This window comes from Notothenia rossii (assembly GCF_949606895.1).
Source record: "Notothenia rossii genome assembly, chromosome: 11".
Lineage (NCBI taxonomy): Eukaryota > Metazoa > Chordata > Actinopteri > Perciformes > Nototheniidae > Notothenia > Notothenia rossii.
In genome coordinates, this window is record NC_136910.1 from 35001 (window position 1) to 54274 (window position 19274).

General features: G+C 45.9%; 3 protein-coding genes across 10 annotated transcripts in view; all 3 read left to right on the forward strand.

The window, feature by feature from the left end:
• Nucleotides 1–646, forward strand: part of LOC307023477 (formin-like protein 2) — a 2206-nt gene extending 1560 nt beyond the window's left edge. For both annotated transcript variants that reach the window (XR_013803716.1, XM_079656772.1), the window contains one exon: nt 50–646. Coding sequence is in view for 1 of the 2 variants with exons in the window: in XM_079656772.1 (XP_079512898.1) it covers nt 50–115 (66 nt within the window). In the remaining variant the exon portion in view is untranslated. The remainder of the gene's footprint in view (nt 1–49) is intronic.
• Nucleotides 647–4168: 3522 nt separating this feature from the next.
• On the forward strand, nt 4169–6748 carry LOC307023476 (uncharacterized protein). Of its 2 annotated transcripts, none has more exons than XR_013803715.1 (2): nt 4169–6123; nt 6191–6748. XR_013803715.1 is itself a non-coding variant. In XM_079656771.1 (2 exons), exons 1-2 carry the CDS (start codon nt 5721–5723, stop codon nt 6557–6559), a joined length of 777 nt encoding a protein of 258 aa, XP_079512897.1. In that variant the 5' UTR covers nt 4169–5720; the 3' UTR covers nt 6560–6748. The 2 variants fall into 2 exon arrangements, 1 of the variants encoding a protein (XP_079512897.1); XM_079656771.1 differs by having other exon boundaries at nt 4169–6128.
• A 5081-nt stretch (nt 6749–11829) lies between these two features.
• The window catches only part of jakmip3 (Janus kinase and microtubule interacting protein 3), a 36478-nt gene continuing 29033 nt past the window's right edge, over nt 11830–19274 (forward strand). For all 6 annotated transcript variants that reach the window (XM_079660286.1, XM_079660287.1, XM_079660288.1 and 3 more), the window contains exons 1-4: nt 11830–12133; nt 14195–14389; nt 14455–14697; nt 15322–15558. In XM_079660286.1, the coding sequence (XP_079516412.1) occupies nt 14255–14389; nt 14455–14697; nt 15322–15558 (615 nt within the window). In that variant the 5' untranslated portion in view covers nt 11830–12133; nt 14195–14254. The remainder of the gene's footprint in view (nt 12134–14194; nt 14390–14454; nt 14698–15321; nt 15559–19274) is intronic.

The following is a 19274-nucleotide window of genomic DNA, read 5'->3' on the forward strand; positions in this document are numbered from 1 at the left end:
CAAATATATATATATATATATTTACAGTACAGATGCTTCCTTCCTCCAGAACTCCATGAACCTCCCTCCTGATAAAGTGCGTCTGCTCCGGTCCTACGACAGCGACAAGAAGTGAGAGCTGATCTGTAACCAGGTGAGAGGAGAACCCTTTAGAACCACTAACACTACACACACCTGCAGAGCTCACTGTGTGTGTGTGTGTGTGTGTGTGTGTGTGTGTGTGTGTGTGTGTGTGTGTGTGTGTGTGTGTGTGTGTGTGTGTGTGTGTGTGTGTGTGTGTGTGTGTGTGTGTGTGTGTGTGTGTGTGTGTGTGTGTGTGTGTGTGTGTGGGTCCACCTTAAAGCTCACTGACCTGACCTACCTACCCGTCCTTTTCCCCAAGTTGGGAGCATTTAGAAAACAACACAACATAGGGGATTTGATCATCCCCGGTGGGGCCACCCTGGAGTGAGAGTGTCTGGTGATAATGGCCGAAACACTCGATGATCTCTGGGTCCATCACTGAGGATGTGTTCAAAACAACAATTATAAAGGACTATTTTGTTCCCCAAAAACCTCTATTTTTGAGAACAAACAGCTACTGACTACCTGTCACTGTGGCTCCCTTGCCTCTTCCTCCAAGCACATTATACTCTCTCTGCTGGTTGATGGACAAATCATGGCAACTGGATCTTCAGATAATCCTGATTTTTTTATATTATTCATATGTTACAAAACGGATCAGTTTAATCAATGGTGTGGTTTCTCTCTGACTAAAAGACTATCTGTCTTTCAATTTAAACTACTAAATACTACCAATAATGTACTCTTCTCCTTTACAAGTCTAACCTTAGAAAACTCTCCCATCTTTCAGTGTTTATTTTAATCCCTCTTGTATTTTTAACAATTGTTCTATATTACTGAGCAGATCAGGTGAAAAAGGTGTACTCGCACTACCCTCTGTCGCCATTAGATGGAGGCAGGAGACCACGAGTGGATGGCTGACTGACAATAGAGGTATGCGAACCACTCCACACCACTAATTTAGGGGGGTAGCAACTTGCAGATAAAAACAATTTTCGGATCATTTTATTCAAAAGATAATACTCCTTTTGATTAATTAATGGATCTGACACCTGACCTTAATCTGGCTTCTAAACTTAACCAGTCAGGCTTAGATGCCTAATCCTAAATTCAGTTCTATATCCATTTTTTTATGGACCATCTTTCCCTCAGTTTGACCACTAATCCTAACCACTCTGGCCTTTTGCCTAATCTTAAAATACTTCTCCATAAAAGGCTATTTTACTCTCAATTCCAACAATTAAAATTGTTGTCGCGGCGAAGTGGGGAGGTGGAACTTCCACCCCGCTACGCAACCCGTGGTGGGACCCCTGAGTCAGACGGTTCGTCTTGGAAACGCTTCATATCGGTCGGCCCGGGAGGTAAGAGACACGCAGGGTAACGGACACGCAGGGTTACTCCCACGCAGCCCACGCAGCACACGGAGGAGGCAGGGGAGTCAGGTACTTGGAGGCGCACGGCCGCCACACCACACTGGAGTCAGGGTTTCGAGTTTTTTGAGCCAGGTCCCGGTGAAACGCAGGACTCCAAGCAGGATCCTCCAGCAGGATCCTCCAGCAGACCCTCCTGACGGTTCCCTCGTCCCTCCCGGCCATTAGAGTCGAAGCCGCAGTTCGGAGGAACCGACCGCCAGAGCACCGGCATGAGGCCGGGCCGGCAGAGGCCCTCCGATGGCGGGTCGTGTTTGCCATTCGATCTGTGACATCCATAAAAAAGGGTGAAAATGAACAAATGTATCCCAAAATAGTGCCTCATAATGCGGGTAGAGTCCCCTGCCAACTCCCCTTGCATTCCTCTAGACTCGGAAAAAGTCTAAGTCAACTTTTTGGAGAACCATAGAAAATGGGTGAAAATGAACAAATGTATCCCAAAATAGTGCCTCGTAATGCGGGTAGAGTCCCCTGCCAACTCCCCTTGCATTCCTCCAGACTCAGAAAAAGTCTAAGTCAACTTTTTGGAGAACCATAGAAAATGGGTGATAATGAAAAAATGTATCCCAAAATAGTGCCTCATAATGCGGGTAGAGTCCCCTGCCAACTCCCCTTGCATTCCTCCAAACTCAGAAAAAGTCTAAGTCAACTTTTTGGAGAACCATAGAAAATGGGTGAAAATGAAAAAATGTATCCCAAAATAGTGCCTCATAATGCGGGTAGAGTCCCCTGCCAACTCCCCTTGCATTCCTCCAGACTCAGAAAAAGTCTAAGTCAACTTTTTGGAGATCCATAGAAAAAGGGTGAAAATGAAAAAATGTATCCCAAAATAGTGCCTCATAATGCGGGTAGAGTCCCCTGCCAACTCCCCTTGCATTCCTCCAGACTCAGAAAAAGTCTAATTCAACTTTTTGGAGAACCATAAAAAAGGGCTAAAAGTGTTAAGATGTATCCCAAAATAGTGCCTCATAATGCAGGTAGAGTCCCATCAAACTCCCCTTGCATTCCTCCAGAGGTCATTTAAAAAACTTAAAGTTTGTTAAGAACCATGCTGGGGGGTCTCCGAGGCAACAAATGTGTCCGGGAAACTCAAAGTTTGCAACCATGACAGAGTGTGGTTGCTCCACAAGCGGTATGCAAGCCAGAATGCAGTTGGGGTGTATGTACAAAAAGAATGTGTCCGAAAATACTGCTCATAATGCGGCTACAGTTTCCTGAAAACTCGCCTTGCATTCCTCCACTGTCACAAAGTAAGACTTTACTTTTTGGAGAACCGTAGAAAACGGTTAAAAGTGTTGAAATGTATCTGAAAATTGTGTCTCATAATTCCTTGACAACGCCTGCATTCCTCCAGAGACCAGTTTGGGAAGAACCATGCTGGGGAGTCTCCGGGCAACAAAATGTATCCGAGCCAGAGTGCACATGGAGCGGATGAATTCCTCCATGAAGTTACACAGCCGTTTTTTTCTGAGTCCTCTCAAAAACCGGGTTTCCGATTTCGTGCAGAAGGTAGCTTGAAAAAGATGAACGGATTTTTCGGACGGAGTAGGGGAAGGTTGGATTCCCCTCTCCGTTGTAAATTGCAAAGGGGGGGTGGAAAAGTGTTCGGGGCTTCGGCCCGAAGCGCCGAAGGGTTGAGCATCTCGGAGCCCCATCTCCGTTGGCAAAAAAAAAAAACTTCATTTTTGATTATTTTAAGATATAATTGACCGTTTTCTTTTATTTGTTTTTCTTTCTACGGGTGGGGGCCTATGGCAGGCCGCCTATGAGCTCCCAAATTCAGCCTGGAACCTCCAGGATTTGTGGGATAAGCTCCATAAACTGACAAAGTCATCCAAATATGTCACTTTTATAGCCCAAAGATATATAATGCAAATACATTAAAATAGTAAAAGGTACAATTGCGCTCCGCATTACCCGGAATTTGATTTATATAGCCCCAAAAAAATGATTAAAAATCATTTTCGTGGGAAAAAGTGTTAAAGCGCCTGATAAAAGCATATGCAGGACCCCAGTGAGCTCCAGACTATGTGCATTGTGTTAGGGGGCCATGTGAATGATAACATACATCATTTGAACGCAAAGGCCACGATTAAAAATCATTTTTAGGGGGAAAACGGTGGGTCCGTCCGTTTCGTTAACAAACTGATGGACAAGCCTGATTAAAGCATCATGCAGGACCCCAGTGAGCTCCAGACTATGTGCATTGTGTTAAGGGACCATGTGAGTGATAGCACCCATCATTTAAACGCAAAGGCCACCATTAAACATTACTTTTAGGGGGAAAACGCCGGCTCTGTCCGTTTCGTTAACAAACTGATAGGCAAATGGACGGAAATGCGTCCGTTTCGTTAACAAACTGATAGGCAAATGGACAAGCGGGTGAAAACGGCCGAGTCGCTGCTCCAAGCTGTGTGCATTGTGTTAGGGGGCCATGTGAATGATAACATCCATCATTTAAACGCAAAGGCCACGATTAAACATCACTTTTAGGGGGAAAACGTCGGCTCTGTCCGTTTCGTTAACAAACTGATGGACAAGCCCGATTAAAGCATCATGCAGGACCCCAGTGAGCTCCAGACTGTGTGCATTGTGTTAGGGAATCCTACGAATGATGTACATGAGTGTATACATGTTTTAAATAGTAGGATACCTCCAGGGCGCATCACCACATTTTACAAGCCAGGGAAGGTGCATGGATCCTGGGTAAACATTGATTAAGTGTTTTTAAATGTGTGGAACAGTGTTTTGTCACTTTCAAAACACTCCTGTCATTGACCGGAGAAATTGGGTCGATGTTGTATTCAATCTGGCCATTAATATTCCAGTGAGACAAAGTACGTACATTGACCGGAGTGATCCCATGTTAATTTTGTCCAAAAACCGGAGCATTCCCTAGCCCTAACGTTGCACTGAAGGCTCAAAAAGAGGCCCTCAATAAGGAGGTGTGTTTTCTACGAAATAAGCTAAAGCAGTTGAAGGCTTCCAGTACCAAGAGGGACCTCCGTAGCTCGTCAGCGACTCCACCGGCTGAAAGCATTATGATCCAGCAGCCAGCAAGGCCAGCTTCCTCTGGCAGATACCCCCCCCCTTGGTTGAACGCGGCAGGCCTCAATCGAAATACATTGGCGATGAGGAGTCTAGGGGCAAAGGATTAAGGAGACCGATGTCTGCCCCCCCCCAGTGTGAACCAAGTAGACTTGTCTCGGCGGCAAGCAACCATGCCGAGGTCCTATGGGGTGAAGTGCAAATACAAGCAGAAAAACACATCGCATGAGCATGGCTCTAAGACGGGCCGTGATGAGGGTCGTGGTGGTGTGGGAACCAGACATTGTGATGAGCTGCATGGGGACTGTGAGGACTGTGAGGACTCTGATGATCGGGCCATGACTGACGTGAATGAGCCGGAGAAGGCAATTGAGCTCACGGAGCTCCTTATGGGTCAAAAGCAACCCACCATCCCAACTATCTCCGGCATTACGACTCCAGTGACACAGCACACGGTCAGGGTCACCCACCTACACAGTAGCATTTTAAATGCTGCAGCCATTGTCAGTGATCAATCGTCCTCCACCAGCAGGACATTGCCATCGTTCCATACCCCTGTATTGCTCAGGAACACCGAAGCTCGGTGCGCTAGACGGGCAGTGGTCCCTGTGGCTGGGAAAGCGTCACCCACACCTTCCAGGCCCTCTGGTAGTGGCCGTGCGAATACAATGCGGTACATCACACTTCCACCCAGCATGGAGGCGGTAATGACAGAGTACCGGTACTACAATGCGGGGGTCGATCCAGACAAAAAGTTGTCCGAAGATGTGCGGTCTAAGGTGAGCCGGGTCAAGAACTTTCTGCTATTTATGGGGCGAGACTCTCCCCCGTCTGTCAGACTGGCTGTTCCTGAACGACACTTCAAAGATCCGTGCCTGGCCACATGACCTGAGAGAAAACTCCAACCTTGCCATCATGACTGTTGCCTTTTATATAAAAAATATAATGCAGTTTATCCGGTACTTGATGGACTCGCATGTGAAAACAAACAGGCTCAGTGTGTCTGACATGAAGACCATAAAGCGGGAGTTGTAAGGTTGCCTGGACCATCTGCACAGGGATGTCACAGTGCACCAGTTCAAAGTGAAGAGGCGTAAGCTGGACAGCCTGCCTGGCTACGGTGATCTTGAAAAGTGTCTTTCTGCCTCTGTCAAGCGCATCCCGGAACTATTGGATCGAATGGAGCGTTCCCCCTCTGTAGAAGCCTGCTACCTCTTATACGGCTATTTCTCACTCCATTGGTCCCTGCTCTATGGTCACCGTGCAGGAGTCTTCGCAAACATGACTAATTCAGAGGTGAATGATGCAGAAGACAGGGGCACCAAGCACGGTTATGTCATCCCTGTGAAGGCACACAAGACCACCAAAACCTATGGAGAAGCGCAGAGGAATTTGGCTGGGTCCAGCGATGGATGCAAATCAAAAAGACGTTGGTTGGGCAACAGAATCGCTACTTCCTCTACACGGCGGGGGGCGGCCCCTCAAAGAACCTCCACATGTTTCTCAACCTTGCATGGACTGATGTTGGGCTTCAGGGTTCCATTTCCCACACCCTGCTCCGCACTGCCCTGGCAGACACTGAGTTTGGTAATGACTGCACATTTAACTGTTACCAATTCCAGTTTTACTAATTATCCGTATCTTTCCAGGTGAAGAGATACCAGGACCCATCCAATCGTGAGGTGCTGTCACGGTTTATGTGCCACGACTTAAGGACTGCTAACCGGTACTACGCCAGCAACCCCGGTGTTAAAGAGGCCTTGGGCATTCGATACATGTTTCAGCAGTCGTTTGCACAGGCGACAATGGATGCACAAGCCGAGGCCGGGATGGAGCCTGAAGCAGCAGGTCTCTCCGCTGCCCCAGGGCCAGAGCGAAAGGCAAAGCGAAAGACATCCTCCGTTCGAGCAGGGCGAGCTCCAGCCCATTGTCCCGAGTTCAGCAGCAGCGAAGATGAATTAATTCTGGTTTACCAAGATAACACCAGTGATCCCTCGGAGGATGGAGCCGATGCATAGTTCCGGGCTGGGCTGCTGGAGCGGGCGAATAAACAGGAGAAAGAACCTCGATTCTGCTGACAATGACAGTGACAATCCCTTAGAGTCTACTTGCTTATCGAAGACTGTCCAGAAGCAAATTCGCTAAAGACTCACTGTAAATGTGCATACATGTATACATGTTCTTGTGCAATTGAAAATAAATATATTGTTATAATTAAATACCGTTTCTTCTTTTCAAAATGCACCCACAAAGTCAGAGCGGAGGCTCTTGGTAAAAACTATATTTTAGCCCACTCTGTGGTTCCCAGGGGCACCAGCATAGATGCTTTCCATCAGCACTGGTGCATTTGTTGACCGTTGAGGTGCTGTCTACCTTCTGTTTTTCTCTCTGGGACTCTGTCAAAGTGCTGGCACCTCCATGCGTACCGTGAGGGCCCAGGTATCCAAACTTAAGCACACATCCTCTGAAAAAAAACAGCAATGAATGAATTGCATGCAAACGTACCACTTGTCACCTATACGTGTGTCTACATTTCTGGTTGTCACATGTCCGCTGCAGGATGCTTGAGGGCGGACGATAAAACACCACAAAATCCTCCCCCCTTTAAGGGTTACCAGGGACACAAGTTTCTGGAGGGTGTGATCCTCTGGGTTTAGTCCGTGGGGGAGTGCTTAACTGTGGGGGCCCGGGGTCTTATGGTGCGCGAGGTTATGGAAGTGCCACTGTTGCCGGAGGTCCTTAGTCTGTCCTTTGGGGCTCTGTGAGGGGCTACAGAGAGGTGGTTTTCCCGGTCCTTATCCTGGAGGTATGAAATAACCTGAGCTCCATGTGAGGGAGAGATGCTGGAGGTCATTAGGCCGTCCTTTGGGGCTCTGTGAGGTGCCAAAGAGAGGTGGCTTTCGCGGTCTGTGTCCTGGAGGTGTGAAAAAACCAGTTTGCCCGTGTTAGGAAGCCATAATGGAGCTGCTTAGTCCGTCCTTCTGTGGTCTGTGAGCGGCCAAAGAGAGGTGGCTTTCGCGTGCTTTTCCCCGCAGAAACTAGTTTAAATCACCGTTGTGACTATGGTGGGGATGTAGGAATGTACCTCAGGGGTAGACATTAAGGGTAATGTGTTAATTTTCTTCATTATTAGTCGATTGTTTTTGGACGAATGCTCCGGGCCGGTGGAATTGTATTATCACTGGCCCCACCATTGTAACCACTGGCCCGGAGCATTCGTCCAAAAGAAATCGACTAATAATGAAGAAAATTAACACATTTGTTGCCATAGTAATTTATGCACTAACAACATTACTACTTGTACTACAACATTTGAATAATCAGTTCTTCCTCATTTTCCTCAATTGTTCATATTTGGTTTATTAAAATAATGATATTGTGGTCATTGTTAAAAAATGTCTGCTATTATTATGAGTATTATTATTTGTATAATGCACTTTCTGCCTTCCTGTCATAGGAGTTAGAAATGTAATGTATATGTAGTAGATTAGATTAGAACCTTCATTCTCCTAAACTGCTGGGACATTTCCCTAAAGCCAATACCTTTATATTTTCTTCTCCTCACTTTCTTGTCAGCATAGTTCGGCATTGATGTACAGAGCCGACAGAAGACCTTGTTTATATTGGCATCATATTGAGAGGTGCAGTGACGCGTCCTAAAACCAGGAAGTAAGCTGCTGGTTCCCTCGACAAAAAAGCAATGGGATTTCTCCACAGGGTTTTGGAAAATAGCTGGAAATAAGGTCTGTGGAAAACAAAACTGTTTAATAAATGCACGTTTTGTTCAGCCGGATAATCTCCACATGTCTACCCTACTTTTATAATTTTCTAATCATAAATCTAATCGATAGATTATAAAAGGGTTTTAGGATGCGTCACTGCACCACTAGAAGCCAACTCCATCGATCAAGCTGGCTGAAACTTTCTCTCCCTCTTCTTCTCATGCTACCTGTCACTCTCCTTTAACTCTTCCGGTGACTTTCTTTTATTTTAAGATAGTTTTTTGCCCGGCGCTTGGCCGGTTACCGCTGGTGCGATAGTCTGTAGTGAAGGAGCACGCTCCCGCTCACGGGAGCCTGCTCGCGCTGCGCTCCGCTGCAAACAGCTGTTTGCTTTTCACCCAACAACGACAAGCGATTCACAAAACGCTATGTTATAGCGTTAATAAACGAAACAATTTAATAAAATTGCTAGTCTAACTACCAATACCACAGGAAAAAAATGTTTTAAACAATATTTTTAGTGGCCCGAGCAGGCAAGTGGAAAGAACATTATGCTGGCCCGGGGTGTCTAAATAGTGCTTCCGGGCCAGCGGGCCATTTATAATGTTGAGCCCTGTACCTGTGTGTGGTGTGGAGGTTCACTGCACTTTAAATCCATTGATTTGCCTTTTTTTGGTGTATTTTTTACTGTTTAATGCACTGTGCTCACTGGGGTGATGCGCCCTCCTGTGGGGACACATGAGAACTGCACTCAAATCACTTTGTGCTTTTTAAACGGTTTAAAATAGTTTTTCCACTTTTAAAAAACACTTTCTGCCCTGGAAATCATTTTTAATCATTATTACCGCTATGGATGGGCTGCAGGAACACTTTCCCCGCCTTGCAAACACTTATTCCTGGGTAAAATAATCCATTGGTTTCCGCCTGCTTTCCATCAGCACCACGGAGTCATTTCAAACGGTTTAAAGTAGTTTTTCCACTTTTAAAACCCGCTGTCTGCCCTGGAAATGATTTATAATCATTATTACCGTTATGGAGGGGCTGCAGGAACACTTTCCCCGCCTTTCAGAGACCTATTGCTGGGTAAAAAAGCCATGTGCACCGTTCTGTATCTCTGCATGTGTGTGTGCCTGTGAGTCTGAGGCCCTGACCACAGCGGCTCTGCTGTTTTTCACCTGTTTGTCCATTTGGCTATTCAAATGTTAACGAAACGGACAGACTTCCGTGCACATCAGCGGCTGTCGGATTAAAACAGTTTAATGCACTTTTAACACTCACGTACCCAGGATTCCTGCTCCTTTCCTCGGTTACAAAGTGAGGTGCGCTCTGCCTGTCCTCTGGGTGAGCTCTGTGGGGGGGGTATCGCAGCCTGCTCTTCTCTTCCTGCTGCTGCTGCTGTTGCGCTCTGCCTGCCTGCTGCTTTGCTCTGACTCGATTCACACAACTTTTCCCCGCCTTTCAGAGATTTATTGCTGGGTAAAAAAGCCATGTGCAGCGCCCTAGATCACTTTTAGCGTGCCCTGGCGAAAGCCGTTTTATTTATGTTTATTTATTTCCGTCCATCTCGCATGCAGCCGTTGTATTTCATTTGGACGTCACGTCAATATGGCAACACGCACAACCTAAGGTATGTAAGGGGAGTTTGAGGGGACTCTACCAGCATTATGACACACTATTTTCGGATACATTTTCTCACTTTCACCCCTTTTCTATGGATCTCCAAAAAGTGAATTCAGACTTTTTCTGACTGTGGATGAATGCAAGGGGAGTTTGAGCGGACTCTACCCGCGTTATGAGATACTATTTTTGGATACATTTTCTCACTTTCCCGCCTTTTCTATGGATCTCCAAAAACTGGACTCAGACTTTTTCTGACTGTGGAGGAATGCAAAGGGAGTTGACAGGGGACTCTTGCGGGCTCATGAAGCACTATTTTTGGATACTTTTTTTCATTTTCAGCCCTTTTCCATGGATGAATTGAAACTTATTTTTTTTAAATTTTGGTCAATTTGACCCAGTTATGGTAACCGCATTGCCTGGAGGATAGGACCGATAGATGACAGACTCTCTGGCCGCCTCACAAGTCACTATTGTCGGACACTTTCTTTGCTTTACCCTGGTTCTATCACTCTTTCCTCCTTTGATCATAAAACGTGTTTCCTGCTGGGGTACTGCCTGGTTCCGGGGCACCCCAAACCCTCTCATGGTTGGGGTACCATGAATTGATGCATCGGACCCAATGTTGCCATCACCAGCCCCGCAATGGTGCGGGGCTGGCCCGGTGTGCCCGGTGTGCAGACTCTGCTATCTGGCTTAGAACAAGCACCTTAAGCACAAACATGCAGTGCGGAACTTGGAGGAAAGAGGCATCATTCTTAAAATGGCCAGTGGCAGAATAAATGTTCGGACCAAACCCTGTCCCATCACAGGGTGTTTGTATGCTGGGAAGAGACTAGACCGTCATGTAACTCATGACCACCCTGAGTTCTCCCGAGATGAGGCACATCAGGTCATGGCAAGGCTGAAGGATAGTGTGTATTACGCCTGGAATAAAGGAGGGATTGAAAATCTGCTCCATGTTCAGGGCAGCAGCTGCAGCAGCATCATCAGAAGGAGGTCTACCGCCATCAGATACCTCCGAAGAGGACTCAGGGGCGGAGAGCAGCGATACCTCTTCTTCAGGACCGATTGATACTCCTGATGAGGGGACAGGGGCCGTGGACTCAAACTGTTTTCCCCGGTGCTCTGTTCAAGATAGACGGCTAATATGGTCCCCAGGCCCCCGCTAATCATGTTTTTATTATGTATATTATGTATATTGTGTATACTGTTTTTGTAAAGATCGTGTGATAATTAAATAAATAATAAAACATGAATATAACCTTGAAGGTTCCCAGGGGCAGATACAGTGCCAGGTATCAGACTTTTTAAACAATGTTTACCCAGGATTCAGACACCTTCCCTGGCTTGTGAAATGCGGTGATGAGCCCTGGACGTATCAGACTATTTTAAACAACTTTTCCCCGCCTTTCAAACACGTATCCCTGGGTTTTAGCCTGTCATTTTTCATGATATCATTTAACATTGACCTCTCCTGGAAATGCACATATTCTGTGCATTTCCAGGAGAGGTTACATGTTAAATTATATTGTGCAAAATGACAGGCTACAACTCTCTTCCAGACGTTTAAAAACACTTTCCCCCACCATTTAAACATTATTTCTGGCTTGTAAAGTGCGGTGATGAGCCCTCGTAGTATTAGACTATGCAAAGGGTTACCAGGAGCATGAGGTTATGTAGGGTGTGATCATCTGGCTTTAGTCCGTGGGGGATTGCTTAAGTGTGTGTGTGTGTGTGTGTGTGTGTGTATGTGAATGTGTATGTGTATGTGTATGTGTATGTGTGTGTGTGTGTGTGTGTGTGTGTGTGTGTGTGTGTGTGTGTGTGTGTGTGTGTGTGTGTGTGTGTGTGTGTGTGTGTGTGTGTGTTTATCATTGGTCATGTGTATATCACAGATATACAGCAGAGGGAGACAGACAGCAGCTGTGAGTCACCCTGAAGCATGCTGGGAGGAGGAAGAGGAGGAAGAGGAGGACGGCAGCAGAGGCTGCAGAGATGCACTGACACACACACACTGACAAGAGCTAACTGCTAACAGACAGACACACACAGAGAGATAAAGACAGGTGGAGGGAGTCTGATGCTGGCAACGCACACACACACACACACTTAGATGGCTGCAGTGAAGCTAGCTGGTTAGCATTCTGAGGATAGAAAGCTAACCCACTGACAAACACACTGAAACACACACTTATAGAGACACACACACACACACTCAGCGATGAAGATTCGCAGGCTGACTATTGGCCGGTAAGTGTTTGGTGTGTGTGTGTGTGTGTGTGTGTGTGTGTGTGTGTGTGTGTGTGTGTGTGTGTGTGTGAGTGTGTGTGTGTGTGTGTGTGTGTGTGTGTGTGTGTGTGTGTGTGTGTGTGTGTGTGTGTGTGTGTGTGTGTGTGTGTGTGTGTGTGTGTGTGTGTGTGTGTGTGTGTGTGTGTGTGTGTGTGTGTGTGTGTGTGTGAGTGTGTGTGTGTGTGTGTGTGTGTGTGTGTGTGTGTGTGTGTGTGTGTGTGTGTGTGTGTGTGTGTGTGTGTGTGTGTGTGTGGGGGGGGGGGGGTGGGTCGGTGTTCAGTTTGGCATGAACTGTCAGTGTGTATGAGTATGTGTGTTTTGCCTTGGTAACAGTCATGTCGTGTGTGTTACCTTTCCTCTCAGCTGAACTCTGCTGCAGAGCCTCGGATACTGCTGACTCTCAGACCGCTGTAGTGTCATAGTACCATGGTACCATAATACTGTAACACACTACTGTAGTGTCATAGTACCATGATACCATAATAACACACTGCTGTAGTGTCATAGTACCATGGTACCATAATACTGTAACACACTACTGTAGTGTCATAGTACCATGATACCATAATAACACACTGCTGTAGTGTCATAGTACCATGGCTCCATAATAACACACTGCTGTAGTGTCATAGTACCATGATACCATAATAACACACTGCTGTAGTGTCATAGTACCATGGTACCATAATAACACACTACTGTAGTGTCATAGTACCATGGTACCATAATAACACACTGCTGTAGTGTATAGTGGCATATATGGCATGGATATATATATATATATAATAGTTAGGTTCAGCAGACAGACCGTAGTGCAAAGATAAAGTGTCACATGATTATCTACTTAATAGTGAATTCAGCATCAACTTCACCAGGATGAAGTTCATATCTTCCTAAGATACGCTTTATGTCCCTACTAGAATCCGAGCTCAAATGACTCAAACCAACAAAATGTCCAAGCAAAGGATCATGTGCACCATGAGGCTGGGTTATAAGGGTCATTTACAAATAAAATACCCCATTATAACAATGGACTTTATCTGTATGTATTTATTATATATTACCCCCTCAGGCTGATTTTGGAAAAAAACATTAACCGTTGTTTGTTGTTTTTCCCTTATTTATCTAAAACAAATGACATGATGAATGACTTGTGTTTATGTAAGACTTGTGTTTCTGCCCCTGCCATTGCTGCACAAGGTTGCATCATTGTAGATAAATTCAACCACCGACACCTGTCTGCTCTCACATTCTTCTATTCTGCAAATTTGGGGTGGGACACAATAAATAAAGCTTCGCCAGTTTGTTTGTTTTATTGCACAGTCAAGACATAACAATAACGGCATCACGCCGCTCAAGTAGCTTTTGCAAACATCGTTCAAAACATTTGGAGTTGGGAACTGCTTTCTGTAAAAGCTGCTGCATCCCGTCCTCAGAGTAAATTGCCAGAAGCGCCGACACTTCCTCATCATTCCACCGCTCCGGTGTTGTAGTACGTGTGGTCATAACTGCTTTAAAGTACAACAAAAACGACTCGCTCAGGTGTGGATGTGGTTTTGTAGCGAGGAAAGAAATGGCTGCCTAACAAAAGAAATTCAGAGTCTAACGGGGCGTGGTTTGCAATTCGCTCAGCCAATAGAAATAGAATAGAAATTGGCACTTTTTTATCACCAGGTTCGTACCACCTCTCTAGCAGGGACTGAAAATGGCCAAAAGAGTTCCCGGCACTGAGTAGTCCCGGCGGTGTGAACACGACATTATTGGTACTAACGGAATTAAAGAACCAAAGTACCAGGGAAAGTCCTGCGGTGTGAATGCGGCTATTGTACCATGGTACCATAATAACACACTGCTGTAGTACTGTAATGTATGTGTAATTGTGTTTAAATCGTGTGTGTGTGTGTGTGTGTGTGTGTGTGTGTGTGTGTGTGTGTGTGTGTGTGTGTGTGCGTGCGTGTGTGTGTGTGTGTGTGTGTGTGTGTGTGTGTGTGTGTGTGTGTGTGTGTGTGTGTGTGTGTTCAGATGTAGTCATAGCTAAGGTTGACGGACAGGTGTTGGGCACGGAGCCTGCAGGTGGGGGTGATGTCAAAGAGAGGAGTGGGGGGGCGAGGGAAGGGGGAGCGGCCTGAGGCCATGGCAACTCTCCAAGTGGCCAATGAGGAGCTGAGGGCCAAACTGATGGACATCCAGATCGAATTCCAGCATGAGAAGAACAAGGTCAGGACTACAAGTCCCAGAATTCCCCGGGTCATATGACCAGCACTAACCCCTCCCCCCCACAGGTGAGCCGTCTGGAGCGGGAGAAGAGCCAGGAGCTGAAGGCGGAGCATCATCGATCCTCATTGGCTCTGACGGAGCTGAAGACCAAACTGCACGAGGAGAGGACGAGGGAGCTGTCAATCACCCGGGAGACGTTACTACGGCAACACGAGATGGAGCTAATGAGGGTCATCAAGATCAAAGACGCAGAAATACAACGACTCAACGGGCTGGTTCTGACTCTGAGGGACGGGACTACAGACAAGGTGAGACACCTGTACCTGTCTGTTTGCCATGGTTCTGACTCTGAGGGACGGGACTACAGACAAGGTGAGACACCTGTACCTGTCTGTCTGCCATGGTTCTGACTCTGAGGGACGGGACTACAGACAAGGTGAGACACCTGTACCTGTCTGTCTGCCATTGTTCTGACTCTGAGGGACGGGACTACAGACAAGGTGAGACACCTGTACCTGTCTGTCTGCCATGGTTCTGACTCTGAGGGACGGGACTACAGGCAAGGTGAGACACCTGTACCTGTCTGTGTGCCATGGTTCTGACTCTGAGGGACGGGACTACAGACAAGGTGAGACACCTGTACCTGTCTGTGTGCCATGGTTCTGACTCTGAGGGACGGGACTACAGACAAGGTGAGGCACCTGTACCTTTCTGTCTGCCATGGTTCTGACTCTGAAGGACGGGACTACAGACAAGGTGAGACACCGGTACCTGTCTGTCTGCCATGGTTCTGACTCTGAAGGACGGGACTACAGACAAGGTGAGACACCGGTACCTGTCTGTCTGCCATGGTTCTGACTCTGAAGGACGGGACTACAGACAAGGTGAGACACCGGTACCTGTCTTTCTGTCATGTTTCTGACTCCCCACAGGTGAGGCCCCCCCTCCTGGAGGCGGAGGAGTCCAGGAGGATCTGGGACTCGGAGCGATGTCGCCTCCATCAGGAGATCCAGGACCTGAGGGGAGCTAAGAGGAGCGCAGAGGAAGCTCTGAGCTCGGCTCAACAGGCGGGACAGACCAGAGCAGCAGAGCTCAGATCAGCTCATCACCAACACCAGGAGGAGCTGAACCGAACCAAGAGGGAGTGTGAGAGAGAGATCAGGAGACTGGTGAGACACACACACACACACACACACACACAAACACACTAGGGGTTTCACCAACTAATCGACTAGTCGACTAGTCGACTACCTTTACCACTAGTCGGCGCTGTAGGCCCTAGTCGACTAGTCGTGGAAAAAAATGGAGGTAAACGAGGTGCTGCAAAATGCTACAAAACACGTCCGACATTCTTATGTATGGCAGTACTTCAACGAAGATGTAACCAACTCCACAGTGAAGTGTCAGTTGTGTACAGCTGTACTGAAGTACAATACAAATGCATCTGCTATGCGCAACCATCTGAAGATGAAACACCCGCTGCCGACAGCTAGCACTAGCAGTAATGCTAGCACCAGTGAGCAACGGACCGGCGTCAGCACTGAACAGAGGCAAACGAACAGCAAGAAAACATGGGTCAACAGTGATGCGGATGATGAGCTACGGGATTACTGCCAGCGGACACCGCATATCCCCACAATGGATAATCCACTGGAGTGGTGGGCAGAAAACGTGCACTGCTTCCCCCGCTTTCGAGGAGCTACCTGGCTATTCCAGCCACAAGCACCCCGAGTGAGAGGGTTTTTTCCCTGGCAGGCAACACTGTCACCCGAAAGCGGTCAAGCCTCCTTCCCTCACATGTCGATGCGTTGGTGTTCAAACCAAAAATATGGAAAGGTGGACGTTATCGTGGAGGACAGCGAATAAAGTGTTGCGCACTGGATTTATGTGGCATTTATGTAAAAAAGAGTTTTTTGCTGTCGATTTTGGTGAGTCCAGTGTTTGTTATTTACTCAGCCATGTAACCTGATTAAGATGCAGTGTTTAATGTTACTGTATGAGTTCCAATAGAAAATACAGTTGTAAACCTCTCTTTGTGTGTTTTCATTATGACGTAACGACTAGTCGACTAGTCGACTACTATTTTGAAAAACTAGTCGACTAGTAAATATTGGTAGTTGTGAAACCCCTAACACACACACACACACACACACACACACACACACACACACACACACACACACACACACACACACACACACACACACACACACACACACACACACATTCCATGTATTCATCACATCAGGGGACATTACATTGACTTACATGCATTTCCTGGAGACTTATCCTAACCTTAACCATAACCAACACATGCCTAACCCTAACCCTTAGCCTTAACCTAACCTCAAACCTAACCAAGTGTTCACCCTAAAATTAATGATTCCCCTTATGGGGACCTCCATTTTCTCCACATAAGGGAAGCGAGTCACCACACGTGACTGTGTAAACATATTTAAGTCCCCACAAGTAGGCCTGTCACGATAATTAATTGTGTTGGACGATACATTTTTCTGGAAATTATTGCGATAAACGATAATATTGTCGGCACCGTTTTAAGACCATTTTAGACATAATGATAATATATAATAATAATTCAAGTACATCCTTTCAAACATAACTTTTTATTGAACATTCAACATTGCAAATGAAATGTGAAATAATATTAAAATATATAAATTAATAAATAAAACAAATTAATTAAATTATAATAAATAAATTAAATAGCACACAACCAAAACAATAAATTAAATAGAGTCAGGCTGGAAAACAGAGCTCTCTCTCATATATATATATATATAAATAAATAAATAAATAAATAAATGAGCACACATTATCTCACAAGCAAAATAAAAATCCTTAAAACAACAGTCAAGTGAACAGTTCACTGTCAAAGACCCAGATGTCTCAACAGGCCATATCCAAATCTGTTTTTCTAAGTTTTCGATGAAGGAACACCAACATGTTTGCATTGTGGGGCGGGGGCTCTCCATCTCCAGCTGCCGTGTTTGCTCCCAGCTGGAAAAACGGAATGGAGTGGTTGTGTTTTAGGTTGTTTAAAATGCGTGGTATTGCCTGCTTTTGTCGCTACCTTTTTTAAACCAATGCGACTCACCGCACGGCTGATTCAAGTCCGTAGGTTCGCCTCGTTGATTTGGTTTGAATCCAAAATACTGCCACACCGGAGAATCGAGATGTGTCGTTAGGTTTTGTAACCAATTCCATTTCACTTTAAATTCCCCGCGAGTAAGTCACACGTTGTCTCCCGCTTGACGCTATATTATTAATTTGGCTGCTACACTGCTGCACGTGCACGCGGAGTGTCCTGACCTGGCTGTGTGTCAGCCCCGCCCCTCACAGCGCGCCTGGCAGCCACAGCGCTCCAGGCTAAAATGCTGCTCACATCTTTGTGAATTGTAAACGACCATTTATCGAGCTCAGAAAAGTTATCGAGTCCATTATTATTTATCGTACGATCAATTTATCGATTATCGCGACAGGCCTACCCACAAGTATAGTAATGCTAGGCCACACACACACACACACACACACACACACACACACACACACACACACACACACACACACACACACACACACACACACACGCACACACACTGGTAAAGCACAATGAACAGAGTCACAGACTGGTACAGACTGTGATGACTCTCACAGCTGGACAGGAAACAGGAAGCTACTGTTCATCTTTATGAGGACATTCAACAACAACAACAACAACAACAACAACAACAACAATAACAAAGATAACAACGATAATAATAATAATACATGTTTTTTCTATAGAGGATGAACCGACCACAACAGTAAACATGTTAAATGGACTGTACTTCCACATGTTGACGGGCTGGGATCAAACCCACAACCGCACTCCCATCGCAACGGCCCTTATTCTGGCCCCTCGTCAGTGACGAACACAGAACCCAGGTTCATAACCTGTCCATCACGATGGGGTGGTGGTTCCTGTAGAGCAGTGGTTCTCAAACTTTTTTCAATAATGTACCCCTTTGAAAAAAGATTCAGCCAAGTACCCTCTGATCAGCGCAAAAAAAATGGTTAGGGAAAAAAAGCCTATATAAAGAGGTACAGTACAGCGCTGCACCATCAGTGTCTGATTTATTAAAACAACAACCTTGTAGCTGAGAAACTCTTAAATGCTACATTTCAAATGTTTACAATCCATCACTAAATTCATGGCAAACTAATTTTAACATCATGCAATAACACTAAGAATACATTAGTTGCATTGAACTGATCTTTTTAATAAGTTGTACTTACAATGTAGTGAGAAACATGGGCTTGAGCTTCACTGAGGACCTTTGTCATTCTGACAGGGAGGCACCTGCAGTTATTACAGAGATCAGATCAGCTGCTGCTGACGGAGAAGACGCAGCTCTGCATTATCACAGCTCCGCCGCTGTGACGGACCGTTGAGCCGAGCAAAATAGACTAAGAGTTAGACCTAACACACTTAGCTAGTGTATCTACTCTGGAACTAGCTAAACTAGTTATAAATATATTTATTCTTTACTGTCGGGTCACTTATTACAGGTTCAGCGAGCTGCACGAGACTGACGGGAGTGGGAGAGGAAAAGAGAGCACCCCGTTTATTTTTCCCATTTTATTATCCAGAATTACTGTAAACCTTTGAAGAAAGTAGTTCATCTAGTATTAGTAGTTTGTTTAAATGCATTATTCTTTTTTTCATTAACATAAAATAAATCTCACGTACCCCCTGCATCACTCCAATGTACCCCTAGGGGTCCGAGTACGCCCATTTGAGAACCACTGCTGGCAGCGGTTCCTAACCTGTCCGCCAATTTTTTTTAATTAATTTAAAAAAAAATGTTGTACAGGCTAAAGACAG

Bases quoted from the DNA above. Each gene is read 5' to 3' on its own strand.
- LOC307023476 (XM_079656771.1), top strand. From the start codon at position 5,721: ATGGAGCGTTCCCCCTCTGTAGAAGCCTGCTACCTCTTATACGGCTAT. The intron at 6,129-6,190 runs GTAATGACTGCA...GTATCTTTCCAG, and splicing joins CCTGGCAGACACTGAGTTTG to GTGAAGAGATACCAGGACCC.